This window comes from Panthera tigris, chromosome F2 (assembly GCF_018350195.1).
Source record: "Panthera tigris isolate Pti1 chromosome F2, P.tigris_Pti1_mat1.1, whole genome shotgun sequence".
Lineage (NCBI taxonomy): Eukaryota > Metazoa > Chordata > Mammalia > Carnivora > Felidae > Panthera > Panthera tigris.
In genome coordinates, this window is record NC_056676.1 from 62,916,929 (window position 1) to 62,944,186 (window position 27,258).

General features: G+C 37.8%; 1 protein-coding gene across 7 annotated transcripts in view; it reads right to left on the minus strand.

Annotated features, from left to right (window-relative positions):
- Positions 1-27,258, minus strand: part of TAF2 (TATA-box binding protein associated factor 2) — a 155,635-nt gene that overhangs the window by 51,945 nt on the left and 76,432 nt on the right. For 5 of the 7 annotated variants that reach the window (XM_042972771.1, XM_042972770.1, XM_007075586.3 and 2 more), the window contains 5 exons: positions 23,352-23,581; positions 21,904-22,059; positions 21,316-21,421; positions 17,806-17,928; positions 6,888-8,333 (listed from right to left, as the gene is read on the minus strand). In XM_042972771.1, the coding sequence (XP_042828705.1) occupies positions 8,071-8,333; positions 17,806-17,928; positions 21,316-21,421; positions 21,904-22,059; positions 23,352-23,581 (878 nt within the window). In that variant the 3' untranslated portion in view covers positions 6,888-8,070. Of the gene's footprint in view, positions 1-6,887; positions 8,334-17,805; positions 17,929-21,315; positions 21,422-21,903; positions 22,060-23,351; positions 23,582-27,258 lie in introns of those variants that run through there. The other 2 variants (XM_042972772.1, XM_007075587.3) reach the window with 2 other exon arrangements.

The following is a 27,258-nucleotide window of genomic DNA, read 5'->3' on the forward strand; positions in this document are numbered from 1 at the left end:
AAAGAGCAAGGCTCTGACGAAGAGGGATAAACAGCTCAAAAGTAAGGTCAGAGATCTAGAATAGGGACCTTCCAAGTAGATGGAAGATGACTGTTAGAACCTCTAGTTATATTTCTCTATCTGCCCACAAATTGACATGCAGATTGTCTCCTGAATCCTGTGTCAGACTATACTGAGATATTTCACAGCATCAAGGGATTGGGGACAGTGGTGTCCTCACTCATCCCTCTATTTTGACATCCCGTAGTTAGTGTGTCGGGTTATGGGTTATATTACCCGGTTTTAACAAACCAAACACTACAAAATAGACAGTGGTCTTTCAAAAATCTCTACAAAAAACACTGAAGACAATATGAATCATGCAAGCACATGCAAACAACTGAAAAAGAGCTAAGCCAATGCTTGTTTCATAGCAGGAGCTCTCCCGAAGCCACATGGCAAGATAGAAACATGATGAGCAGCTACCCAAGTCAATGCTGTCTGAAAGAATCTACTGTGATGAAAATGTTCTAGGGGCTGTCCAATATGATAGCCACTCCGCAAATATGGTTATTAAACTCGAAATACAGCTAGTGAAACTGAGGAGCTAAATGTTTAATTTTTAAACATAAATTAAATTTAAATAGCCACATGTGGTTAGTGGCTACTATACATAAGAGGTAACAAGTAGGGCCAAATTCTTAGGTTTGAATCCAAATGCTGCCACTTACAAGCTGTGTGACCTTTGTCTTAACTTTTCCATGCCTCAATTTCTTCATAATAATCATACTGCCTATCCCATATAGTGGTTGTTAAGATTAAGCTAGTTAATGCATAAAAAGTACTTAGAATATTGCCTAATACATAGAAGTATTTATTATCTTCTAATCAGATCAAGAGAAGAAAAAAATTATCAATTTGAAATACAAATTGACAAATGCTTGTTACTAACGAACTTTGAACAAAGTTTATATTGGCCTTTAAGATATTAAATAGTATGATGTTATCACAAATGTCACGATATTGACAAATAATTTATTTCATCTGTATCCTATCCTTTCTTGTATACTTTTATAATGAGAATAGTAGGTATTATTCCAACTATATAAGCCATATAATTACTTTAAATGTGCATGGTATTAAATACACCAATAAAAAGTATTTAAATCAGTAGAATCTAAAAAACACCACTCAAGCCCAAACTATGTTATATATTAATATATATTTTATATACCAACGATTAGATATATACAGGTTTTTTGTTTTGTTTTTAACTAATGGGGTGAACATCCAAAAATGTTTAGAGATTACTGGGCTAACCCAAGAGAAGTAAGTTTGTTTTAGGAAAAAACCCAAAAAACAGTGCTGGGTGTACCAACATTTCATTACTATGTTTAAGTCATGTAGACAATTAGAGTTAAAAAAATTTTTTAAAGAATCAGTTTACCAAGAAATTTTAAAAGTCACAATACTCCAACATGATGAACAGAAGACGTTCTCAGTAATTATGTTTTGTTTTATTAAATAGTAAGGATATTTTTAAGTAAGTCCTGATCATTAAGTGACAGTAAATTCTCTGGAATAATTGGTTGAGAAATCTCTATTTTGGTGATAAGACAGTCCAAATAGTATAAATACCAAGGTTAACAGTAAAAATCACTCACACAGAATAGAATTTTCCAAAATTACAGCAGGTGTTGCTTAGATTTTCACAGATGTGACAGGACAAAGTTCCACGGTCAAGTAAGTTTGGGAAAATACCATGTTAAACAGGTTTCTTTACAACAGAACTTGGAGCTTATGGGAGAGAGGCATCTGACGGTCACAGAAAAACTCTAAGAGGGAATATGCAGTTTCTCAATTATATCCAATCATAAAATCCTGACTTTTTTTTTTTAACAGCATCTAATTAGAGAGTTAAAAGTTTTTTCTTTTTTAAGGCAAGCCCCATGGGCTGTTCTCGTCTTTAGAAGAACCCCTTTTATATTTCTGCTCCTAAGCTTTACAGTTTTCACCCTTTGGATCTTTGTCATTGACCTCTCTCCAAATATTCCTCCAAGTGCATACATTATCTTCTAAAATCCTGAGGTGAAGAAAGTGAATTTTTATCTCTTTATCTCTTATCTCTTCAAAAAGTAAGTAACGGCTGACATCTCAGAGCCTGGAGCCTGCTTTGGACTCTGTGTCTCCCTCTCTCTCTGCCCCACTCCACTCAAAAAAAGCAAATGAACTTTTTTTTCTTTTAATGTCACTTATAGGGGTGCCTGGGTGGCTCAGTCAGTTAAGCGTCTGGCTCAGGGCATGATCTCGCGGTCCAGTCCGTGAGTTCGAGCCCTGCATTGGGCTCTGTGCTGACAGCTCAGAGCCTGGAGCCTGCTTCGGATTCTGTGTCTCCCTCTCTCTGCCCCAACCCCCTCGCTTATGCTCAGTCTCTCTCCTTCAAAAATAAACAAACATTGAGAAATTAAAAAAAAAAAATTAGGTTCTGGAAATGATCAAAGTATATGCATAGCTTAGAAGGATTCTATTAGTATATTTTCCTTCTTAGCAAGTATTCCCACATATCCTTCCCCCCCACCCCATTTCCCATTAACATCATACATCACCACGGTTCATCTGTCAAAACTGAAAAACCAACATAGGTACGTGAACGAAACTCCAGAATGTTCTTGGATTTCACGTTTTTTTCACTCATGTTCTGTTCTGATGCAGGATCTAAGCCAGGAAAACTCACTGCACTGTTGTCATATCTCCTTTGTCTCCGCTGGTGCGATAGTCTCTAAGTCATTTGTTTTTCATAAATTTAATAGTTTTGATGAGTAATGGTCAGATATTTTCTAGCGACCCTCAGCTGGGTTTGTCTCATGTTTTTCTCATGAGACTGGGTAGATGGCACTGTGGGGTTTTATACCCACAGCACTACCCTCCTCACATCATCTGAAAGAGGGCATATTATTAACATGACTTACCACTAGTGATGCTTACCATGGCCACTTGGTTAAGGTAGCGTCTGTCAGCTTTTTTTTTTTAAGTTTATTTATTTTATTACAGAGAGAGGAAAGAGCATGAGAGCACATGCACACATACGAGCAGGGGAGGGACAGACAGAGGAGAGAATCTCAGGCAGGCTTCCCACTGTTAGCAAGGAGCCCGATAAGCGCTTGAACTGTGAGATCATAACCTGAGCCGAAATCAGATCAAAAGTCGGATCCTTAAATGACTGGGCCATCTAGGTGCCCAGGTCAGCTTTCTTAACTGTCAAGTGACTATTTTCCCCTTTCCATACTCTGTCCTTTGGAAGTGAGTTACTAATGCCAGCTGACACTCAAAGTTGGGGTGCCAGCAGCATATCTGATATGAAGAAATTTCATTTATTTACAGTAAAAGATTGGAGACAGAAGAGATGAGTTAGGAGAGGAGGATGAGAAAATTAAGTAGCTTTCCAACTGTTTACAAGGATTTCAATGTAAGGATGATTGATACTTTGATCACAAATGTCTTTTTAAGGACTTCGTTAAGACTTTGGTAGTAAGGTAGCTTCTCCAAATTCTCTCCTTGATAATCAGCCAAAAGAAATAAGACAAGAAACAAATATTGTAAACTTCAACCTTGAAGAAGTTCAAGAAATTTGAAACACAAATCCACAACCTCTGAGGAAGGTCTGCCAAATGCAGACAGCAAATGCTCAGAGATGATAGCCATCCCTGCAGCTCTCGGACAACTTTGGCAAGAGAAAGAAGTCAGAAAAAAGAATAAATTAGAAAATTAACTTTACAAACATTAGAAAGGAGGTAATAAAACTATCATTTAAAGATGTGGATACTTTTAAGTAAACCCCAAGGAATACATTTAAAATGTTACAAACAGGGGCGCCTGGGTGGCTCAGTTGGTTAAGCGGCCGACTTCAGCTCAGGTCATGATCTCGCGGTCCGTGAGTTCGAGCCCCGCGTCCGGCTCTGTGCTGACAGCTCAGAGCCTGAAGCCTGTTTCAGATTCTGTGTCTCCCTCTCTCTGCCCCTCCCCCGTTCATGCTCTGTCTCTCTCTGTCTCAAAAATAAATAAACGTTAAAATTAAAAAAAAAAAATGTTACAAACAATGAGAATTTAGTAATGGAGTTGTGATGGTTAATTTTAGGTGTCAACTTGACTGGGCCAAGGGATGCCCAGATAGGCGGTTAAACATGATTTCTGGGTGTGTCCATAAGGGTGGTTCAGAAAGAGATCAGCATTTGAATTGGTTGAATGAGGAAAGCCTATGGCCTTCCCCAGGGTGGATGGGCCTCCTTCAAACTGCTGTTGGGGCTGAGCTCAACAAAACACTAGAGGAAGTTTAAACTCCCCCTCTAGAGTCTGACTCTGAGAGTCGGGACACAGATTTTCTGCTCTCACAGTCTCAGTTCTCAGGACTTCAGACCCACACTGGAATCTACTGTAGGCTCTCTGGCTCTCAGGCCTTTGGACTACACCATTAGCTTTGCTGGGTCTCTAGCATGCTGACGGCAGATTGTAGGACTTCTCAGCCCCCAAAATTGTATCTCGTAACAAATTATGTCAATACCTTAGAGCAAACATATGTACATATATATCAAGAACCCTAATTAATGCAATAGCTAAGCAAAAAATCAGCATAAAATAACTATTCATTTATAGAATACCAAACATAAAAAATAAACTACCTTATAATGAAGTTAAAAGAATTATACTGGGGTGCCTGGGTGGCTCAGTCAGTTAGTTGAGTGTCCAACTCTTGATTTCAACTCAGATCATGATCTCACGGTTCGGTTCACGGGTTCAAGCCCAGCATCGAGATGTGTGCTGCCAGCACGGAGCCTGCTTTGGACTCTCTGTCTCCCTCTCTCTCAAAAATAAACATTTAGAAAAAAACTATACTAATAGATAGTAACACCAACATCACTAATTGAAATAATCAACATCAAGACTCAATTCTAGGTTAACTCTTGATTTAACACACAACCAATACCCAGTACAAAAACAATTTCATGGAGAGACTAAAAACTGATTCAATATTCACATAGAAAAATAAAGCCACAAAAATGTAAAATTACAGGGATGGAAAATCTATCAGCAGACGACAGGAATTGGGTGGTGGGGTAGCTGATGTTCCAGGGCCAGCAAAAGGGAATTCTGCAGTGATGAAACTATGGTGGTTAGATGTAAAAGTCTAAGCATTTATCAAGCCCATAAAAGTGTATACAAGAATTGAGTTTTACTATGTATAAATTAGTGAGTCAACCAGAAAAAGGAAATAACCCACAAGAACAGAAAAAAAAAAAAAAAAAAAGTGATGAAGGGAGGCTAGTTCTATCCTATCAAAACATCACTGTGCTACAATGATCTAATCAGTGTGGTGCTGGCAGATGAATGGACAGATCCATGAAACCAGCTACAAAGTCCAGAAATGGACCCAAATAATTAGAGAATTAGTACTAGTATGTAATACTTGAAATTTAGAGAGAAAAGGAATTTTATTTTAACTTAAAAAATTTTTTTTTGTTTTACAAATATTTATTTTTGCAGGAGAGAAAGACAGAGCATGAGCAGGGGAGGAGCAGAAAGAGAGGGAGTCACAGAATCTGAACCAGGCTCAAGGCTCTGAGCTGTCAGCACAAAGCCCGACGTGGGGCTTAAACTCACGAACCACGAGATCATGACCTGAGCCAAGGTCAGATGCTTACCCGAATGAGCCACCCAGGCACCCTCTTTTTAATAACTTTTTTTAAAGTAAACTCTACATCCAACGTGGAACTTGAATTCACAACTCTTAAGATCAAGAGTCACAGGTCCTACTGACTGAACCAGCCAGGGACCCCGTAAAGACAGAGTTTTAAATACACAGTGTTGGGTAGCATTCTGGAAGGAAAAAAAAAAAAAAAAAGTTGGATCTCTACCTCCTATTTTCTATCAAAATAAATTCCAGATGGATTCTAGCTGGATAGAAACCTGAAACATAAAACTTTAAAACCAAGAGAAAAGCTGGGAGAATTCTTTTATAATCATGGAATAAGAAAGACCTTTGTTAGTATGACACAAAATGTGTTGTCATAAAAGATAAACTATACCAAAATTAAAAATTTCTACAAATATCATTTTTTTAAACAATGTATATACCATATAGAAACATGTATAGACTAGCTCTGGAAAGATGCTTGTAATACTGCCAACACAGACCGCTCCTGGGGGACACTGGGGAGATTCCACGAGAACTCTGCATTGTTTGTGTATCATTACATAGTTCAGAACTAGGAATGATTCCTGTATTGTCTGCTTCTAACCATCAACTTAAGTAAACGAAAGCCTGCCATGACAAAATGTTCTTCCCAAGAAACATCCACTATAAATATCCAGTTTAGAAATAACATACATAACATACAGTTCCTACATAATGCTGGATATACAAGAGGTCCTTAGGTTATAAAGGTGGCTGGTATTTGTCACCTCTTCCTACAACACTAATTACTTTGAAATATATCCTTACAATTTTCAAAGCTGGGAATTCTCTATATGGTACCACTGCACACCATGATGTAAAATATTCCATTTTCCAAAAATAATTTCAGTTGGGCAACACTCAATTGGAATCTTTAAATAACTGCCATTTAGGCCCTTTGACATCTGACCACACTCCTTTTGCTCTTAAGACTCCAGGTCAACTGCACTGCCTTACAACTCCTGAACACGTATCTGCTTTCCTCCATCCTTTTGAAAAAACACCGTTTCTTCCACTGAGATAACTTTCCCCATCTCTATTATAATCATTCTTCCTAGCAAGGCCAGCTCAAATCCTGCCTATCTATAAAGCCTGCAGAGAGCTTTGGGGCCAGGTACATTATATACGTACACAAGGAGAAAGGTAACAAAAGAGATAAAAAGATACAAAGGGAGAATGGTCAATTTAAAAAGTTATTTATTAATAAACAAGTTAAATGCAACTAAAAGTATATTTAAAAGTCCAACATTATTGGATCCCATTGAAATATCTATTCCGGAAGAAGTATTTTGTCAAACTAATGATAAGAGAAATGATAAAAATGGAACAGGTATGAAAAACATTTTTAAACAATAAAGCACATGGTAAATTCAGAAATAAAAACACACAAACGTACAAACTATTTGAGTATGAAACCAAAATGTTTCATATTTCTAAATGTTTCTGGTATACTCACATGAGGGCTGACTTGTCTGAGTTAATAAACACCATGTAAACACCTTTTTAAGGTATCAGACTTTATCTTCTACAGAAATAATTTTAGATTATGTGTTGGGTGTGTAAACTGTCCACATTTAGCAAACATATCCTACATATGAACATATTCACTTATACTTAATGAAAAAAAGAACTTATAATTTAAATATCTTGATTTGAGAACCGTGGATTTGATAGTTCTATTAAATTCCAACATCATAATCACCGAATGCACTATCAAAAAAGCTATTAAAAAAAATTTTTTTTTAAAGAGCTGCTTTTGAAAATTTCAGTATTTTAGGGCAAAAGAAAATACCATGTATTCTTGTTCACAAATTCTGATGTTTGGCCTCTACGGTTAACACAAAAAATACCATGTAATAAAGAAGATTCCTATAGAAAAGCCTCAGTCTCTTTCAGTAGTTCCAAATAGTGTTATACAGTATTTCACTGGAAACAGTGGTTTCACCACAGATCTGGCAGTAGCTTCTGTTTAAAACATAACTTTGCCCCAAAGCATCCATCAAAGACTTCAAAACATAATTGATTTTGGCAGTCCACACGAAGACCATAATGTGGATGGTAACTGCCAGTGGATACGAGGGCCTTTATGAAGTCTGAGGTGTGTGTGTGTGTGTGTGTGTGTGTGTTCTCAGGAGGAAATGGGGTGAAAATGGTTTATTCAGAAGTGTAAAACGTTTTTCTAATTAGATCTCAATTGCATAAAAACCACAAATCAAATGTTTAGAACTTCCATGGATTCTGAATGAGAAAGGCAACAATTTTTTTTGTCTCTCTGCTTCCTTTTATCATTCTTTACAGAGGACAAGGCTTTAGTTATATATATTCTTCTGGACACTGAGGGAAAGGTCTCCTCTGTCCCCTTCTCAGTCTGAAAGAGAAGGAGAACGAATGGACCTGCCGCTGGCAGGGCTGGAGAAAGTGAAAGGCTCTTTGTCCTTCTCTTTACTATCATGCTTGTGCTTGTGCTTATGCTTATGTTTGTGCTTCTTCTTCTTTTTCTTGTGTTCATGGTGATGGTGGTGATGGTGGTCACTGTGTTTGGAGGACGCGGATTCCTTAGTAAACACTGAGAGTGGAGCTGTTGCAGCTGGATGCATACTCATCTCCAAAGGTGAGTGTTCTTTACCTTCAAAATTAAAAACATCCAAATGAATTCCTGATGATCACAAGGAAAGTGAAATGAAAGTAAGAGGGAGCTGAGGACAGTATAGAAAAGAGGGACTCCTCCTCGGGTGCCTGGGGGGCTCAGTTGGTTAAGTGTCCAACTTCGGCTCAGGTCATGATCTTACAGTTTGTGAGTTCGAGCCCCGTGTCGGGCTCTGTGCTGACAGCTCAGAGCCTGGAGCCTGTTCTGGATTCTGTGTCTCCCTCTCTCTCTGCCCTTCCCATGCTCATGCTCTGTCTCTCTCTCAATAATAAATAAATGTTTAAAAAAAATTTTAAAAAAGGGACTCTTAAGTGTTTATCACTTCCACAGGAATCATCAGGAATGGGAGAAGTACATAAATAAGGCATTCAATTAGTCACATGCAGGTAAGTGTTCAGCACTGTGGCCAGGAAACTGAATATTAATTCCTTACAGTTTATACAAATTATGATATATACCAGTGTGTTACCAAACCATCCTCTCAAAGTTAATGTTAAAGTATTATTAGGCAACAATAATGATTACACGTGTTGCAAGTTAAGACCCACATTCATCCTTCAACTGTAGCTCCTTTAACTGTAGTTCAACCCTACGGTTTTGGGGGTGAAATGGCAGTACTTTGTTTTTGCCACCTCAAGAACCACTTATACACACAAAAACGTGTTATGCTAGTTAGGGATAATGATGTCTCAGCAAAAATCAAATTTCTCTAGTTCCTTATGGTAATTTCTGGGGATAGGCAAAAGTGCACTCTTTAAATAGATTCAGTACACACAGCTTACAAAACCCAGAAAAAGCCAGGAGTCTATAAAGGGAACATCTCTACTTAAAGACAAAAGAGAAGTGTCACAAAGAGAAAGACAGAGAGAGAGAGAGACAGACAGAGAAGAGAGAGAGAGACAGAGAAGAGAGAGAGAGAAAGTGAATGAGAATGAGGAGACCTGTGCTCTTGAACAGATTCTGCTATTAACACTCAGCTCGCATTTTCTTTTTTTTTTATCTCACCTAAAAAACAGATCAAACGTTTTGGAAGGTTCTTTCCATTTCTAACATTTTATCAGTCTAGGAATCGACAATAACAGTTCTCGGACTGTAGCGTACAACAATTTCTTGCTTTCTCCAGATGCTGCGATCCCTGCGACGTGCCCTGAGAAAGAGTTCTCTCTGTATTACTGGAGACTAATGGTACTACTTTATATGCTGCCAGCCAAGAAAAAAAGCCTAAGAATCATCTCCAATACCCTCCTTTCTAAATCTAGGTGGCTACCAAATCTCATTGGTTTTCACTTACAAGTATCTCCTACATCTGCCTCCATCCTGTCCGCAACTGTATTAATTCAGACCACCTCACCTCATCTGGGTTACAGGACTAGTCTCCTGTTAACTGCTCCTCGTGCCTGACGTGTCTTCTACTCAAATCCACACTTTACACAGCTGCGCAGCAGCGGTTCTCATCCAGGGGTGATTCTGCCCCTGGGGGTTATTTGGGAATATCTGGAGACACTTTTGTTGTCACCCCGAGGTAGGGTCAGGGGAGGAAGTGTTACTAGCATCCCACTGGTAGAGCCGAGGGATGCCCAGGACAGCTCCGACAGGAAATTCTCATGACCAAAATGTCAATAGTGTTCAGGTTGGAAAACCCTGCTGCATAGTGATCTTCCTAAAAACAAAGCTATTCATAATTATCTGCTTTAAAACTCACTTGGTTCTTAAGAAACAAACAAAAAATAACCAAAAACTCCAACTCAGTTGGTTCTACCAACCGAATAAAAGCAAAAACTCCTTGGGCTCCAGTGCAGCAATTTCTAAAAAATATGTAAGTTTTATTCAAAGTAGCTAAAAAACCAAATTTTCACTAAAATGGACTTCCAAGCAAGTTTTTTTTTTCAAGTAAATTCTCCACACTAATTTTGACCCAAACTAGCCCCAAACCATGGTTCTTACCAAAACAGGCATCACTGCCGAAGCTTTCTAAAAATCAGTTCCAGCACTAATTTTACTGACAGTTTTTACAATCTGTCTTGAACTTACCATTCTAGCCTTATCTTCCACTATCCCTTTCTATGTGCTCTAGGTAGCCCTTTCATAACGGTGTATTTGTAAATGCTATTCCCTACGCGTGAAATGCACTTCCCTTACTTCCCTGACTCTCAGATTTATTTAACAAGTATCAGGAACTGCATGGGAACTGGGGAAAACAGTGATGACCTGGACAGATCTCAGTCCTCCTGGAGTCTACAAACTAGCCAACAGGAAAGTAACTGAATAAGTACACCCAAGTAATAAAGAGACAAACACAGAGTGAACCAGTAGCAAAACGGGAGACTTAAATTAGCTGTGGGGGGATCAGAGGCAAACTTCCCCAAGGAAATAATGTTTAAATGGTAACCTAAAGTAGACAAAAGAAAACAACAACCACAAAAATTTAGACTTCTTAATAATTTAAAACTTAGCTCAAATGTCATTTCTTTAGGAAGTTTTCCCCCAACTGTGCAAACAGAATCGGTTCTTTCACGTTCCCACAACGTAATACATAAAGCAAGTTAAGGCAGAGAGAACTGAAGTGAGTTGCCCAAGGTGGCATCGGCGGGTCTGAGCCACAAACCCAAAGAACGTGACTGCAGAGTCTGTGCCCGAGGGCACATCGCAGAGAGAACACTGTAGCACCTCTTTTTACCTCTGGGTCTCTTCCATCAGACTCAGAGCGTCTGGAGAACAAGGAGTCTGTCTGTCTTTTTAATCTTTGTATCCCAGTGTGTCACACAGTGTCCAACATCCCCTACATCTCACCTCCCCACCCCTGCCAAAGCTTGCTAAACAAATGAGTGAATGAATAGCAGAAATATTTAACTGTTGCGTTCCTTTTAGATAGGATGTCAGGTGAGCTTAGTCCATCTAAGTGTAATCTGAAGGTCATCAATTTTGAAGGGAGAGGGATAAAGCACAGAAACTATACTTCCTTTGTGTCAGGCACTGTTCCAGTATTTCAGAATAGATGAACAAGTCAGACAAAGCTCTTGTCCTCACAGATTATTCAAATAATGTATGTATTAACTATTACAAAATCATATTTTTATATTCATAATGTTTTTGGTAAAGATAACACTAACAATAATGCATAAACTAATTATAGAGATTATATATATACAAAAGCAAGTTTAGGGATCTGTATCTTTTGCCATAATCGCTAGCTACCCAGATAGTATTCAGAAAATGATAAATTTTGAGGGAGATCTGATTTAGACTATCAGCCAAATATGCCACTATATGATTTTAATTTAGGTTTTAATTGAAGTACATGACTATGTTTCCAATTCTATAAATATGGGAAAATGGGTCCATACCTAACAGGACACAGAGCCAGATGACAAGGAGAAGTGATAAGAGACTTTAAAAGTCTCAAGAAAAAATGCCTTCAGATCCTACCTCATTATTTAATCAGTCTACAACAACAGACTCTGCAGCCTTCCAATTGGCTGTCTGCACTAAGAGTCTGCATTAAGAGTCTGAGGTCCTCTTCTACACTGAGAGAAGTTTCATCATCCAATCCTAAATACCTTCCAACCTACTTGGATTGCAGAAAAGCCAATAATTACATTGGAAACTGTACTTCTCAGCAGAGGCAACTGCCAAATGGACAACCAAGTGTACTTGGGCGTACTCTTTTCCAAGGAATACTTACAACCACTTCAAAAGTAAATCCAATCTCTTATATTTTGCACTAAAGATACACTGACTATAGATCTTGCATGTCTCTTGATTTGTATTTAGTCTATTCTTAAGACAATGGATTAGCTACATCCAAAGATAAGGGTGATCAAATGGCTGATCTTAGGTCTGGGCAGAATATTTACAAGACGAACCTAAAACATCTGGTATGACAGCAAGGAAGTTAAATTCTTCTCAACAGACCCAAGAGTCAATTTAAGAGTTTCTCACTGTCCAAACATGGGATAATTTGAATACTGATAAGGACAAGAATTGTAATGAACTGGAACTAACAGATCACCATTGGAGGACATAGTTAGCCAACTCATCTTTTGGAAAATTATTAAATAAAAAGAGAAGCTATTATCTTTCTCTTCTCATATGATCTATATGCCATACCACTGGATAATAATAAATGAGGGGGATTTTTGCTTTATAGAAATAAACCAGTTCATAAACAAAAATGGAAAGATATGGGGTACCTGGGTGGCTCAGTCAGTTGAGTGTCTGACTCTTGATTTCAGCTCAGGTCATGATCTCACAGTTCTTGGGTTTGAACCCTGTGTTGGGCTCTGCGCTCTCAGCACAGATTAGGATTCTCTCTCTCTCCCTCTCTCTGCCCCTCCCTCCCCCACCCCTCCTTCAAAAGGAAGGAAGGAAAGAAGGAAGGAAGGAAGGAAGGAAGGAAGGAAGGAAGGAAGGAAGGAAAAGAGAAAGAAAGAAAGAAAGAAAAGGAGAGAAAAAGAAAGAAAGAAAGAAAATGTATTAGAATATCACCATCATGCAAGCCTTAATGAAATAATGGATCTGGGCCTTAAACATCTTAGTGGCTAACATCATAAAAAAGTCGACCAGGCACTGTATGCTTCCACATGGAAGAATAAACCACCATCTATAAATCTAAATCCAATTAAGCTTCTATATCCAACTATAAATTTACATCAAATAAAGACTCTATCAAACACGTTAATTATACCATGGGTAAACAATTAGCAAAACACAAGAACTGAAAACTACAGATCAAAAGCCTGGTTCCTTTAACAAAAATACATTGTAAAAGGGGAGAAAAGAGAGAAAAAGATAAACTTAAAACTTTAAATTTAAAAAGATGTAAAGGACATTATCAGCCAATTACAATGTGTACACCTTATGTGGACACTGATTCAAAAAATAAAGTATTAAAAGTAAATATCAGAATAATGACAGAAGTCAATTGAAATTTAAATACTGACTAGGTATTTAATAATACAAAAAATATCTGTTAATTTTTTAAAGTATAAGAATGTTACTGTGGTTATGATTTTTTAAAGTCCTTATCTTTTAGAGATATATACTAAGTTATTTATGAATAAAGTGATGACATGTGGGATTTGTTTCAAAATAATCATTAGGGTAAGAGTACAGATTATAGAAGATCGACCATGAGTTGATCACTGCAGAAGCTGAGTGATGGATACATGGGGGTTTGTTAAACTAGTCTGACTCCTTCACAGTTTTCCACAAAAAAAGTGTTTTTTAAAAAGGAGAAGTTAAGGCAATTTGGCACTATCTGTGAAAATGTTAAATGCCCATATTCTGTGATTTAGAATGTTCATTTCTAGAAATTTATCGCACAAATGTGGTCATGCATATGTGCAAACACACGTATGAAAAATATTCACCAGAATAGTAACAACAGAACATCTGATAAAACCTAATGTTACTATACCACCACCATCAATAAACTTTAGCTCTTAAGTTTTCATCTATTATACACAATACATATTTTTTTGTTTGCTTAATCTCTGTCTTTCCTAGATCATTTTTCCCAGGTATAATCCAAGGTGATATAAAAGTACAATTTCCTTCCCATGTGGAATTGTATTAACAGTCAGATTTGGGACACACAGGAGCTTACTTTCACACTAGCTTGAGATCATGTATGGAATCGCTCCTGGGGAAAAATGCACACATTACCATCCCCATGACACATTTACACACATAGTTTCACATATCATTTCAGGAGTTTACAAGATGCCTGGGAACTTGAGGCCCACCCAAGGTGAGGGCCACTCATTTTTAACCTAAAGAAAGCCCTCTTATTTAGTGACCTGAAATACATGTGTCTATGATAGCACACATATCAAAAAAAGGAGATATATATAATTCAGAATATTATATCTTCCTATTTCATGTTATATGAAAAGAACAAAACAGATGTTCTGTTTTGTTGTTCTACCCAACATAAAATTGTTCCTAGAGATCTAGTAAAATGCACTACGGATAAGGATTTTAGCTGCAGTCAATTTAACAAATGCAAAATAAACTGAAAGAGGTACTTAATATGAGCTTAATGTGGAAGCTTTTCAGTCATCTGATTAAAGTGCTAGTAATAGTGAATAATCTGCTAATTCTCTTAAATTCATTCACATTACGTGTCTGCGTGAACTTAACACAGAACTTGCAGTTTTTATTAGGAAAAGTGCAGTCTGGTCTTGGATTCTTGAGATCATTGTAAAAAATGAAGTGTAAAACTTTATCACTACAATTTAAGCAAAAACAATATCAATGTCTATTTTTCATATTAGAGTTTCAAAAGAAAGAACTAGGGCTCTCAAGATTTTTTGTGGGGGCGAGGGGGTAGACTTCATGCACTGGAATAGTGCTTTTCTGACTTCTGCAAGGTGTTACATAATACAGCAGCCCCAGCTAAGCAGGAACACTCCTTTTCTTCCCCACAAAACCACTAAGGATTTCCCTCTGCTCCATGCCTGTCACTCTTCCTCTGTGCTCCATCACTAGAAGCCCTCGAGCAAGTCAGGAGGCAGACATGATGAAGCCTTTGCAGAGCTGGACAGGGGCTGCGGTAGTAGCAGAGGACATGGGAATTACACAGCCCTTGCTCCATATTCCTTCCTCACCTCAGCAGAGGGAAAGGTCACGATGGAAGAAGGAAGATTCCTCTGCCACTTCTGCTTTCTTACCCGCAAATGGCTTAACCTATATATCACCCCTAAAATATTCTTCTATCATATGCATGGAAAGAGAAAACTGGAGGGAAAAAGAGCGACAAGGAAACCAGGACCTGTCCTGCTACCTTAGTTCCCACCTCTTCTTTATCCTACCTACACTCCCATCCCTTTTCTATCCCCCTACCCCCTAAGATGACATCTGAAACACATTCCAGTTCTCAATTATCATCTTGTTTGCTGGCTCTAAGGGAGCCATCTCAGAATTCATCTCAGCTCAAATAAAGGAAGCAGGGGTCCCAATCTCAAAAGTCTTGGACTTGAGGAGATAGCACAAATGATGTAATTTAAAGTACAATACTAAGTGCAACACAAATGGAACCAACAAAATGGAAAGCACATCACTCCCTAAGAGGACCTCTCACTTAACTCTTTCTCAAGAGAAGCTGGAAATCCAGATTTTTATGTGTAATCTCTTTTTAGTCAACTACTTCAAACATTTTTGCAAGACTTCTACTGACCAAGTAAAAGATGCCTCAGCTGGATGTGTTGAATAAGGCCCCAAGTAAGACCCATTTATCAACTCTAATCTAGAATCCCTTAGAGAATTAAGAGAGGTCACAGCTTCCCTTACACTGGTTCTATGCTTCCTCTCCTGAGCCCTCCACTCAAAACGTCACGCCAGGCTAGCTACTGCAGCAAGAGACCCCGGCTCCTTCTGGGGGAGGCAGGAAGAGAGGAAGGAGAGGAGGTTCCTGTTTTACTGCCAACTTTATTTGGGTTAGGTTGAAGCTGTGTTCCTAACATTCCAAAAGATGGAGCTCTAAGCACCCTCTCAGAAACATTGTTATACACAGTGGCTAGGTTGATACTTTTGCCCTTCCTGTATGGTATATGTTGGCTAGTTTGGGAAAGTTACCTATCAAATATAACAATGTGTCTATGGGAAAACCATATTTAGAATTACAAAATAAATACATGTACAAAGAATTGTTTAAAAACTACACCACTTGTAAAATGAAGGTTTTCTAAATTCCAGTAATATCATTATTGAATTTTAAGACTTGCTCAATGGACACAGGGTGTTGAAAAGCATAAATACATTTAAAGAAAATTACAAAGGCATACTAAAAAGTATATTCACAATTAAGTTTTACAGATCAGTACAAATAATATACTGATATACATTTTGCCTCATTACATAAAAGGGTCCTAGCAACCAAAGCTAAAATTTTAATACTTTCTTATTCCCCACCATTAGCCCTAGATCTCCTCCCCAATCTTCCCACATGATGTCATGAGAACTGTAAGACTATAGAGATTCCAAAAAAGGTAAAAATATGTTTTTTAAAGCAATATGGAACTATGATACAAATGTGCACATTAGTAAGCACAAAAGGTGTTAAGATTTGCTTCTACATCGGTTAGTTTAAGAAAAAACAAACAAAAATATTCAGATTCTTTTCTGGAACAGCAAGCAATACATTGGACTACTAGGATTCAGACAGAAGTTTTTCATTTTTTAAAAGCATGGAGGACAGGCAGAAGCATCACTCTTAAACTATATCAAGGGGTCTGAAATGCCCGGAGCTTTATTGTTTTTAAAAATGTGGGATATTTTTCATGTCTAGTAAAGTTTTAATAAGTATAGCGATAAAAGCAAAATTACACCAAAATCAAAAACAAAACCAAGAAAATACAAAACTGGCAAGGGCCAAGAAATGTCAAAATTCACTTATCAAAGTAAATGATAAAGTCTCCAGCTGATTTCTTTCTGAAATAAATTTTGTATGAATCTTACAATAAATGCATAAAGCACACAAAGAGACAGAAGCAACCAACAGTCTGGGGTCTCAATACCAAAGTATTCTGAGATGTTGCTTTGGTTTGAATTAATCACAGCTGATCCTTAAGCTCCTCAAATCAATAAACAGTTACTCTTTTGTTTATATCATAAAAACATGGGTTATATAAACAAGATCCATCTGTTGGAATCTTAAAGCCTGACAAATGAGTTTTGGAAAAACTATTCTTTAAAAATGATTTTGCTTATGTATCTCATTTTCACTCCCTGTTCCCTCAAAACTTCAGGACTGAATCTTTGTTCAACAGTCCTGAATGCTTATTCCTTATCTAGATTACGATCTGTTTGTTTTTTTTTTTTTTCTGTAAGCAACAGAAGAACCAGAGAACCAGAGTAAGCAGAAGAAAATGTAAATCAGAATAGGTAACAAACACATGTGAACTGAATAACCTTTCATAAAATTAAGTCCAATTTGTATTTAATAATTTAAAAGACAGAATATCTTAGTTTTCTAGTATAGCATCGAGTCTTCATGACTGACCATGGATGATCAATTGTAAAACTTTCAGGGGGAGAGGAAAAAGAGAAATAAGTGGTTGACATTTGCATTTTATAAAAGTAAAAAAGGCACAGATTTAATGGTTTCTACCGAAGTTGGCATTTTTCATGTTATAATATTCTAAGAAAAAGTACCGCAAGGCAGAACCACAATGGGTATTTTTAAATGCTTATGAGGGATGATTTTTCCCCCTCCTTCCTACTCATCTCATTTCCAAATTTTATGTAATAGGAGTGCATTATTTTCAAATAGTAAAAAGTCTAATTTAAAATATTCTTTATGTTAGATAATACAAAGTCAACATGTTGCAAGAAAAGCAAGTCCTTAGATCTGTATTTTTCACGTATTTTTTTAAGTTGATAAAACTTTATAAAGTTTGTAGATTTGTCCTTGAGTAAAATAATAACAATAAAATATTAATAATAATTTCACCTGTTCCCTTCCGTGTAAGTTCCATGCTCCACTGGGGTTTCGTGGGAGGTGTGCCATCACAGCCTGATGAGTGTTGGGGTACTAAAGCAGATCGGGAGCTAGCTGGACGATATTTAGAAAGCCCTAAAACGCCAAAGAGGGAAAAGAGGAATTTATTTCTTGGTTTACCAAAAGAAGAAAAAAGCCTGACGTTTTTTCATAAGTTAACCTTAAAACCAGAAACAGTTCAACAATAGAATTGTAATAATAAAAAGAATACTACCAACTACTAAAAATCTCATTTGATTTTAATCCTTTGTCATGGTTCCTATATGCTTAAATCTAAGAGCAATACATGTTCAAGAAAGGCAGGAAAGTGTGACTGGTCTGCTAAATACATAATCTGGCTTCTACATTTGAGGCAGAAACCGTATTTTATAGTATGTATATGGAATTTTACATATAGTAAATTTTCCCTGCTCCCCCTGAAAATTTGCTAATAAATTCCATTGTAATACTTATTCAACAAATACATCAAAATAATTTAGGGCTTACAGTAAGAAGACATTTTAAACAGGAAATGTTGTAATGGTATATATAATGTGAACAGCATTGTAGCAGTTATCAGGATACCTAGGTCCTGATTCCAAATTATCAACAAATTAGATACATAATCTAGGTGAGACATTTATCTCACTGTGTCTCAATTCCTTCACTTGTCACATGGCCAAGTTCTAAGATCAGCTGGTCTAGCCCTGAGTTGGTTATTACTGGAGAGTGTCATTTAGTGCAAGTCATTTAATATCTCTCTCTTAAGTTCACTCATCTATAAAATCGATAGAACAGATGAGTAATTGTTAAGATCTCTGAGAATTAGAAAAGCCAAAGAATTCATGACCTGTCAATGTTCAAATGAATCTTAGGCTCATATTCTATCTGAAGCCAGTTCTCAAATTTTACTAGCTTATACTAGTTTACTAGACAGTGAAAAATAATTTAGGTCTCAAAACTAAAATTTAATAAAAAGCAGACCAAGGTGGGTAAGGAGGACTTTGCACAAATGTAACATGCTTAAAAGAAAAAAAAAGAAAAAGAAAAACATTATTCAAATGTAAAGATCATAAAAGACAACCAGTTTGGGATATAAATAAATACTCCCTTTTTTTTTGCCAATGAAAACAGGAAGAGTACCCAGAAAAAAAAACAGTTACATTCCCAATAAAAAATGCATTATATAGTAAACTTGAGGGGTGCCTGGCTGGCTCAGTTAGTAGAGCATGTGACTTGATCTTGGGATCATGAGTTTGAGCTCCATGTTGGGCACAGAGATTACTTAAAAAAAGTAAAAATTAGGGGCGCCTGGATGGCTCATTTGGTTGAGTGTCTGACTCTTGATTTCAGCTCAGGTCATGATCCGAGGGTCATAGGATCGAGCCCTATGTTGGACTCCACACTGAGAGTGGAGCCTGTTTAAGATCCTCTTTCTCCCTTAGCCCCTCCCTCTCCCCTCTCATGTGTGCGGGCTCTAAGAAAAAAGGTAAAATTTTAAAAAGTACTTGATTGGGGTGCCTGGGTGGCTCAGTCAACTTTGGCTCAGGTTATGATCTCACACAGTTTGTGAGTCTGAGCCTTGAACCTGGCTCACTGCTGCCAGCGAAAAGCTCACTCTGAACCCTCACTCTCCCTCTCTCTTTGCTCCTCTTCTACTTGTGCTCTCTCTCAAAAAAAAAAATAAACATTAAAAAAAAGTACACTTGATTTATCATTTATAATTAATAAATATCTTTTAAGTTGTTATATTGATGACAATAAAACAATTATGCATAAAAAATGAAATAAGTGAAAATTAATAAGTTATATCTTATGTATCAACGTGGATACATTTTAGAAGCATAATGCTGACTAAAAAACATAAGTCATATCATACCATTTTCATAAAATTAAAAAAACAAGTATAAGGAAATCCTATATCTATGTGGTACACTATAAAGAAAAGTAATAGAACGGTTAAAAAAAGTAAAAGAAAATTCAAGACCATATTTACTTGTGGTGCAAAGGCAGGTGGACAGAATCAGGGAAGAGGCACAAAGGGAATGACCACGGCATGGAGTCTATCATACAGGTTAAGGTGGAGAGCAGGTTCACAGATATTTGTTTTATTACTATGCTTTGCAACTTACATGCAAGTTACATCAATGCTTTATCCCTGAATATTAAAAAATGCTGACATAAACTAGGTATTAGCTCTTCAAAAAGCATTATAACAAAATGAATCAAGAGCTGTGAACACCTTCTGAAGAAGTACCTCATAATACAGTTAAAATTACTCTTTTCACCAATAAAATATTTTGGGAAATTAAAGAATATAATTTAACAAAAAAGAAACAAAAGCTTCTGTATGAAGGTATTCAGTGCAGAATCACCCATTAAAAAAAACAAAAACAAAAACCCTGAAACAACCCCCAAAATAAGATAAATTATAGTACATCAACTCAATACCTCCTCAGGTACTATTTTCTTTTTTTTTTTTTTTTTATTTTTTTAATTTTTTTTTTAACGTTTATTTATTTTTGAGACAGAGAGAGACACAGCATGAACGGGGGAGGGGCAGAGAGAGAGGGAGACACAGAGTCGAAAGCAGGCTCCAGGCTCTGAGCCATCAGCCCAGAGCCCGACGCGGGGCTCGAACCCACGGACTGCGAGATCGTGACCTGAGCCGAAGTCGGACGCTTAACCGACTGAGCCACCCAGGCGCCCCTCAGGTACTATTTTCAAAAGAAAAGATTATGATGTTTGGGAGATGCATGCAAAAAAAGTCTAAGACTTCTACAATATTACGTGAAATGGGCACACAAAAAAAGAGAAAGTAGCAGTGTTATGGGAGGCATTAACTTCAAAGTTTAAAATTATGGTTACGTTATTAAAAAGAAAATAGAGGGGTGCCTGGGTGACTCAGTCAGTTGAGCGTCCGACTTCGGCTCAAGTCATGATCTCACAGCTCGTGAGTTCGAGCCTCGTGTCGGGCTCTGTGCTGACAGCTCGGAGCCTGGAGCCTGCTTCGGATTCTATGTCTCCCTCTCTCTCTCTGCCCCTAACCCACTCGCATCCTGTCTCTGTCTCTCTGAAAAATAAATAAACATTAAAATAAATAAATAAATAAATAAATAAATAAATAAATAGAAAATAGATCTAGTATTTTAGTTTGAGGTTAAGCCTACTACAAAAAAAGAAAAAAAGGAAACACACAAAAAAATTAAAGCCACTGGAAGGAATCTGATGAATGGATTTTTAAAAAAACAAATCCAGAAGTATGCCCAAAATTTAAGGACCAAAATAAAACAGAATTAAAAAAAAACGAAACCCTTTTTAAAAATGTATTCCTTTGCTGATATGCATTATAATCTGCTACAATCCAGTATTTTGTACTAGCTACTTTCAAATGTTCACCTGTCAATAAAGCAATACACCTTAGAAGAGCAGTACCCCACGAGCTCTCTTCATGAGCCTGCGGATGCTATGCACTGATCTCACCTGGAGTTGATGGCCTTTCAAGCATGTTCAAATGATGGGAAATAAACGCCTGGCTATCGTGAACAGTGTCCATATCAATTTCCTCCTCATCTTGAGAATTTGAAAACTACAACACATACACAAAGGAGAAAAAGAACCGTTACATCACTTTACATTTGGATCTTAGCTCTTAGGAAAAGGTAGCAGAGAGGCCACAGAATATACCCCCACATCTTAAAAGGAAAAGTAGTCTTTTTCTCAGAAAGAATTAAGAATAAGAAAAGATTACATGGTCCAGCCTCTTAAAGAAGCTGACTGGATATTACTGGAAATGAAATAGCAACTAAAATCTACTCCTATGTTGTGGGAAGAGGTAGTGAGCCAAGGCAGATCATATACACATAGTTCCTCCCCCAAACAGAGAAGAAATATGTGATAATACAAGTTAAATGATCAGATGGAAGGTCTTAAACGGACATTTGGATTTCTTTATGATTCGGTCTGCCCCATCTGTTCCTGCTAAGGAAAAACCATTGGAAGCATTCAAAAAGATTTACAAGAAGGTGAATATCCTACGCTATTAATACAGGTTTAACCTGTATTTCTTACTCTGATTTTGAGTTTGACTTTACTGCTATCCTCATTCTTCTCCAGTATTTGACCAGGTTCTAGTGGGGACCCCAGTGGTGTATCAGCCTTCCTCTTCACTCCCTGCTGATGAGCTGACATATTACATGATGCTTCCTTGGCAAGGTGATCATCTTCCTGCGGCAATATTCAAGATCAAAATTAGATTTCTGAAGACAAGTAGCTCATATTATAGCTGAACACTAATAGCTACAGCAACCATGCAGATTAGAGCACGCCCAGTGCCTAAAATTTATCAGCAGTGGGCTTAAAATAAACTTCACCTTTTCCTGTCAGCTGGTCTTTTTTGGGGGAGATGGGAGGTATATAAGCAAACTTGTAGAGCTTTCCCAAAAGAATGTATCTTTTGGTGTCATTTTCCTTTTCCTGAAGACTCCAAGAATGAATGTGAATAAATTAACATATATGGGCAAGAATCAGAAACCTATTCGTTTATACAGGTTTATAAATACTCCGATCTGAGAAAGCACTTTAATGAGACCCTTTTTTCCTATGGAAAGGTCTATCTTACTTCTTCATAACCCAAAATCTAGGATACATTTTAAATTTACAACAAATAAGTACGATTATATTCCAGAAAATCCAGGTGAATAAGTAATTTAAAATGATTATTACTAACTTGCACAAAGAGAATCTCAGTTTTCAAGTGTCAAAACACCAGTAGGGAATTGCCAGGCAAGTAATCTGGTCTAAATATTGGCGAAAAATGAAGCTTGCATTATTGTGGACATTCTGTTACCAACATGAAAATCATTTCTGGAAAACTTTCTCTGAATTACAATAAAATGATTGTTAAGTATGCTAAAAGTCTTTCTACAAAAAACCTGGTAATTTCACAATGCAGAGCTGGAATTAAAAGGTTTTTAAAAGGCAAACACATGCATGCATATATTAAAACAAAACAAAACAAAACCACGTAATGCATAATCTCTTCCCAAATCAGCAGCGTACTCATTTACCTGACCATTCACTGTTACTTATTTAATTCAACAAGCATTTGCCAGGCATTTATCATATGCTTAGAATTGTGCTAGGCATTACACAGAATAGCAAAAAAATTCAGAGCCCCTATGTTCAAACAGTTTGTTAATACGATATACAGACAAGATGAAATATTCACTTCAATTTTCTGCTACTCTAAGAAATTCGACACTCAAGTACAAAAACATTACATCATCACAAAAGGGGTAAATGGACTGGCAGCACATCATTTGTTATGTGCAGCTATGTAGTTGTCAGTAGTGCTTTATAAACTTTTGTAAAGTGCTAAACTACTGTCAACCAGCAGTTTAAGCGGTACATGAAACTCTCAGTGGCTTTAAAATTTGCCAGTTCAAAAAAATAAATTATCTTCCCTGGGGAGCTCTACACAATAAAACTGTATCTTCTGTAATGCATGTGACTCTTACAGGGTTCTGAAATCCAACTAGCTGTGCGTGACTACTTGGATTAATCGCAGCTTCTTGGTTGCCTGCTATGGCCTCTGGAATTATGGTCGGATTCAAGACAGCTTTTTTCTCTTTTAGATTAAGAACCAACCCAAGCTCTGGCAAGGGCAAGCAGGAAGGTCTACTGAGGCCAAAAAGTGTGAAGTACAAGTCCACAGCACCACAACGTAACCTCCAGTCATGTGAAGTACCTAAGAAGTAAATAATAAAGAAGTCAATACGTACACTTATCCATGAACTGCTCCAGAACCTATACAGAGAAAAAGGACTGTGCTAAAAGGGGCCGTCTAATGACCTAGGCACAACAGGCAAACCCTCTACTCTAAAAATGCATCTTAACACAGATACTCAGAAATTGTTCCGAAAGCAGTAATGGTAGTGAACGAACAAATAACTTACAATTGGTAAAGCATGTTATCATTACACTATTCTTACCAAATGAATATTAGACATCCACTAAACATTTAATATTTCAAAAGCAGTATTTTTTCAGGCTTTAGATCTTCCTATTAATTCCTCCTCTTTGGTAAATACTCCACATTCATTCATTCTCTGTTCATCCTGTCTGATTTTCTTCTTGAATAGCCCATTAGGAAGATAGCACTCTAAGAGCCTTTATGAACCCTGACACTTGAAACAAATTCTCCTCTCAAATTTATTACTTTCAGGTTTTAAATATGGTAATAAACCCTACAACTACTTAAAATAACATGATTCTAAATTTTTATTGAGGAGGAGGAAAATGTTTTTGCTAAACACCTTTATATTTGTGTTGCTCTGCAAGGTGTATGTTGTTTTTAAAGAATTTTTTTTAATGTTTATTTATTTTCTGAGTGAGGGTGACAGAGCATGAGCAGGGGAGGGGCACAGAGAGAGGGAGACACAGTATCCAAAGTAGGCTCCAGGTTCTGAGCTGTCAGCACAGAGCCTGACACAGCCTGCGAGATCATGATCTGAGGCAAAGTTGGACCCTCAACCAACTGAGCCACTCAGGCGCCCCTGCAAGGCATATGTTTAAAAGATAAAAATTATAGGAAAAAGCAAATCCCAGAGATAGCAACAGCTGGTAAAACACATAATGACCAGAAGAAAGCTGACTGTGTAGAGATTAAATTTAAAGTAGATGAGAGACTACAGACAGGTTCTTTCAACTTCTTTGATGAATCTCGGGTTTTTGTTTTTTTTTAACCTCCAAAATAAGGGTTTTGATCTCAGATTATACCTTATCTCATTATCAATGACAGATTAGAGAGGACATCAATACCACAGTTCTTTCTCACTTTCCCTTTTTCCCCAATAAAACATCCCAGGCAGATACTTCCATCAAATAGAACTGACTGATAAGATGAAATTTGTCATCTAGGGTTAGACGATTGCTATCATTTCTAGGTGGAATTTAAAATGATGCACAAAACTTAAAATCAATGAAAAGTAACATGTAAATTCTTCTGGATAAGAAAAATAAACTCTACAAATTCTTAATTTTGACCAAGAACTATAGTTTCAAAAGACTGTAATGCTTAAAAAGGAAAGACAAAAGGGAAAGAAGTTGCTGCAGCAAATTTTAGACAGCATAAATATTAAGCTTTGTGGTTTTCAACAACAAATATTACCATGAGGAAATAAAATACAATTAGTCAAGTAAAGATTCTAATGAGATTTACTCCAACAGAAGTAAACAGGACATTAATTACACGCAAAGGAAATTCATATAGGAGGAATTATAACTTCAGAGTTCGTATGACATACTACACTGTGCTAGGTACCTTGCCTGCCATGAAACGGCGATCATCAGTCCTATTTGAGCCATCTTCAATTTTGCTTCTATGTGACAAGGTCAAAGATACACACCATTGTTAGAAGCAAAAGAAAGAGGCAAGACCTCCTGAGGAGAATGAAGTTTTTGCCATAAAAACTACAGAGAAACTAGGAACGGGAAGAACAGTACAGAGTGAAAAGAAGAATTTTGCACAGGAAATCCATTTCCTTCTCCAGAATATGCAGATCTGCACACTTTAATGACCTGACAGTGCTTGAATTTTGGTAGGCACTCATTATTCTCCTTCTCAAAACAGTTTACACATGTAAAGACTCCACAGAGGATAGGTATCAGATTCCCAGGCCTTTTATTACAAGGGCTGGTGGCTCAAACCTCTGAGGGAAGGGAAGGAATCAGGTCGCAGCAGCCAGCACTATCTATTCATGGGCACAGCAAGAAAAGGAGTGAACCATAGGCATTCCATCAGTAAAGAAAACTGGAACAGCTTAGGGTAAATTTATACTGGAAGAAAATTTGGCCTTGAAGATCAGTATCACCTAATTATGTCTACTGCAAATAACCATCCTGAACTATGTTGTAGATGACACTGAAACCAGTCAGGCAATTGAGTGTAAAATTCCTCAAAGTTTAAAAAAAATTATTAGCAAGTGGAAAATGTACACTCTGATGAGCTAAGGTGTTCTGTTTTTTGAAAGTCAGTTTGAGGATGATTAGGCAGCACAGCGAAGGCTGCCAAATGCACTAAACCCCTATGAGAAGAGTTTTGTTACTTTTTATTTCTATGTGGGCTTTTTGGTCTTATTTTCTGAAGATTTTGGTTGATCTTCAATTTGCATGGAAGAATGAACATTGTTTTGATCCTGAGGGCAATTACAGATAGTGTTTTTTTCCTTTAAAAAAATTGATTTGTGGGCGTAGGAGGACACTGGGCTCACCGTGTCCTGCTGATCACTTAGATTCCACCCACATCTGCCTAAATAACCCAGAAAACCACCAGAAGACTAGCAGAATGGACTCTCCGGAGGCAAGCGTAGACAAGAGGCCCACGGAAGAGGGTAGGGAGGGCGGAGAGACGGTGCGCGCTACACAGACTGGCGGGAGGGAGCCGGGCAGTGGAGGGGCAGCTTGTCCGGCAAGGCAAAATCCCCAAGTCTGGCTTGCAAAAGTGGAGGGGATGGACTGCGTGAGTTCTGACAGGCAGCAGGACTTAACATCTGGAATGTTATAAGTCAACAGCTCTGCTCGGTGAGCGGGAGGGTGAGAGGACACCGGGAGGGAGAGGTGTTGAGCCCCGGAAGACAGAGCTCAGCTCGGAGGGGAACAAAGGCGCTGGCCAGTGCCATCTCCCTCTCCCATTCCCCAGCCGAAATCCCAAAGGGAACCAGTTACCATCACCGAACTTGCTTGCACGGCGCAAACTCCCAATGCTGTGCTTCTGTGGATCCATCCCTCCGACGGGTCTGCCTCCTTCCCGGTGCTACAGGGCCCCTCCCGCAGGGGACCACCGATGGCAAAGCGAGCTAAGCCTGCCCCTCCCACCCCTGTGCACCTTGCAGATCCACCCCGGCTAATACGCCAGATCCCATCAAAGCAGCACCACAAGCCTGGCAGTGTGCAAGTAGCCCGGACTGGGGCCACACCACTCCAGTGAGTCCTGTCCCTGGGAGAGGAGAAGATAAGGTATACACCAGTCTGACTGTGGCCCCAGCGGTGGGCTGGGGACAGACATCAGGTCTGACTGCAGCCCCGCCAACACAAGTTACTCCAGACAGCACAGGGGAGGTGCCCTGCAGTTCTGTGCCATCCCAGGGACTACCCAAAATGTCAAAATGGAACAACTCTCCACAAAAGAAAATCCAGGAGGTAGTGACAGCTAACGAATTTATCAAAAATGACTTAAGCAATATAACAGAACAAGAATTTAGAATAATAGTCATAAAATTAATTGCTGGGCTTGAAAAAAGTATAGAGGACAGCAGAGAATAGTAAATCTATTACTACAGAGATCAAAGGACTAAGAAATAGTCATGAGGAGCTAAAAAAAATGCTATAAATGAGGTGCAAAATAAAATGGAGGTGACCACAGCT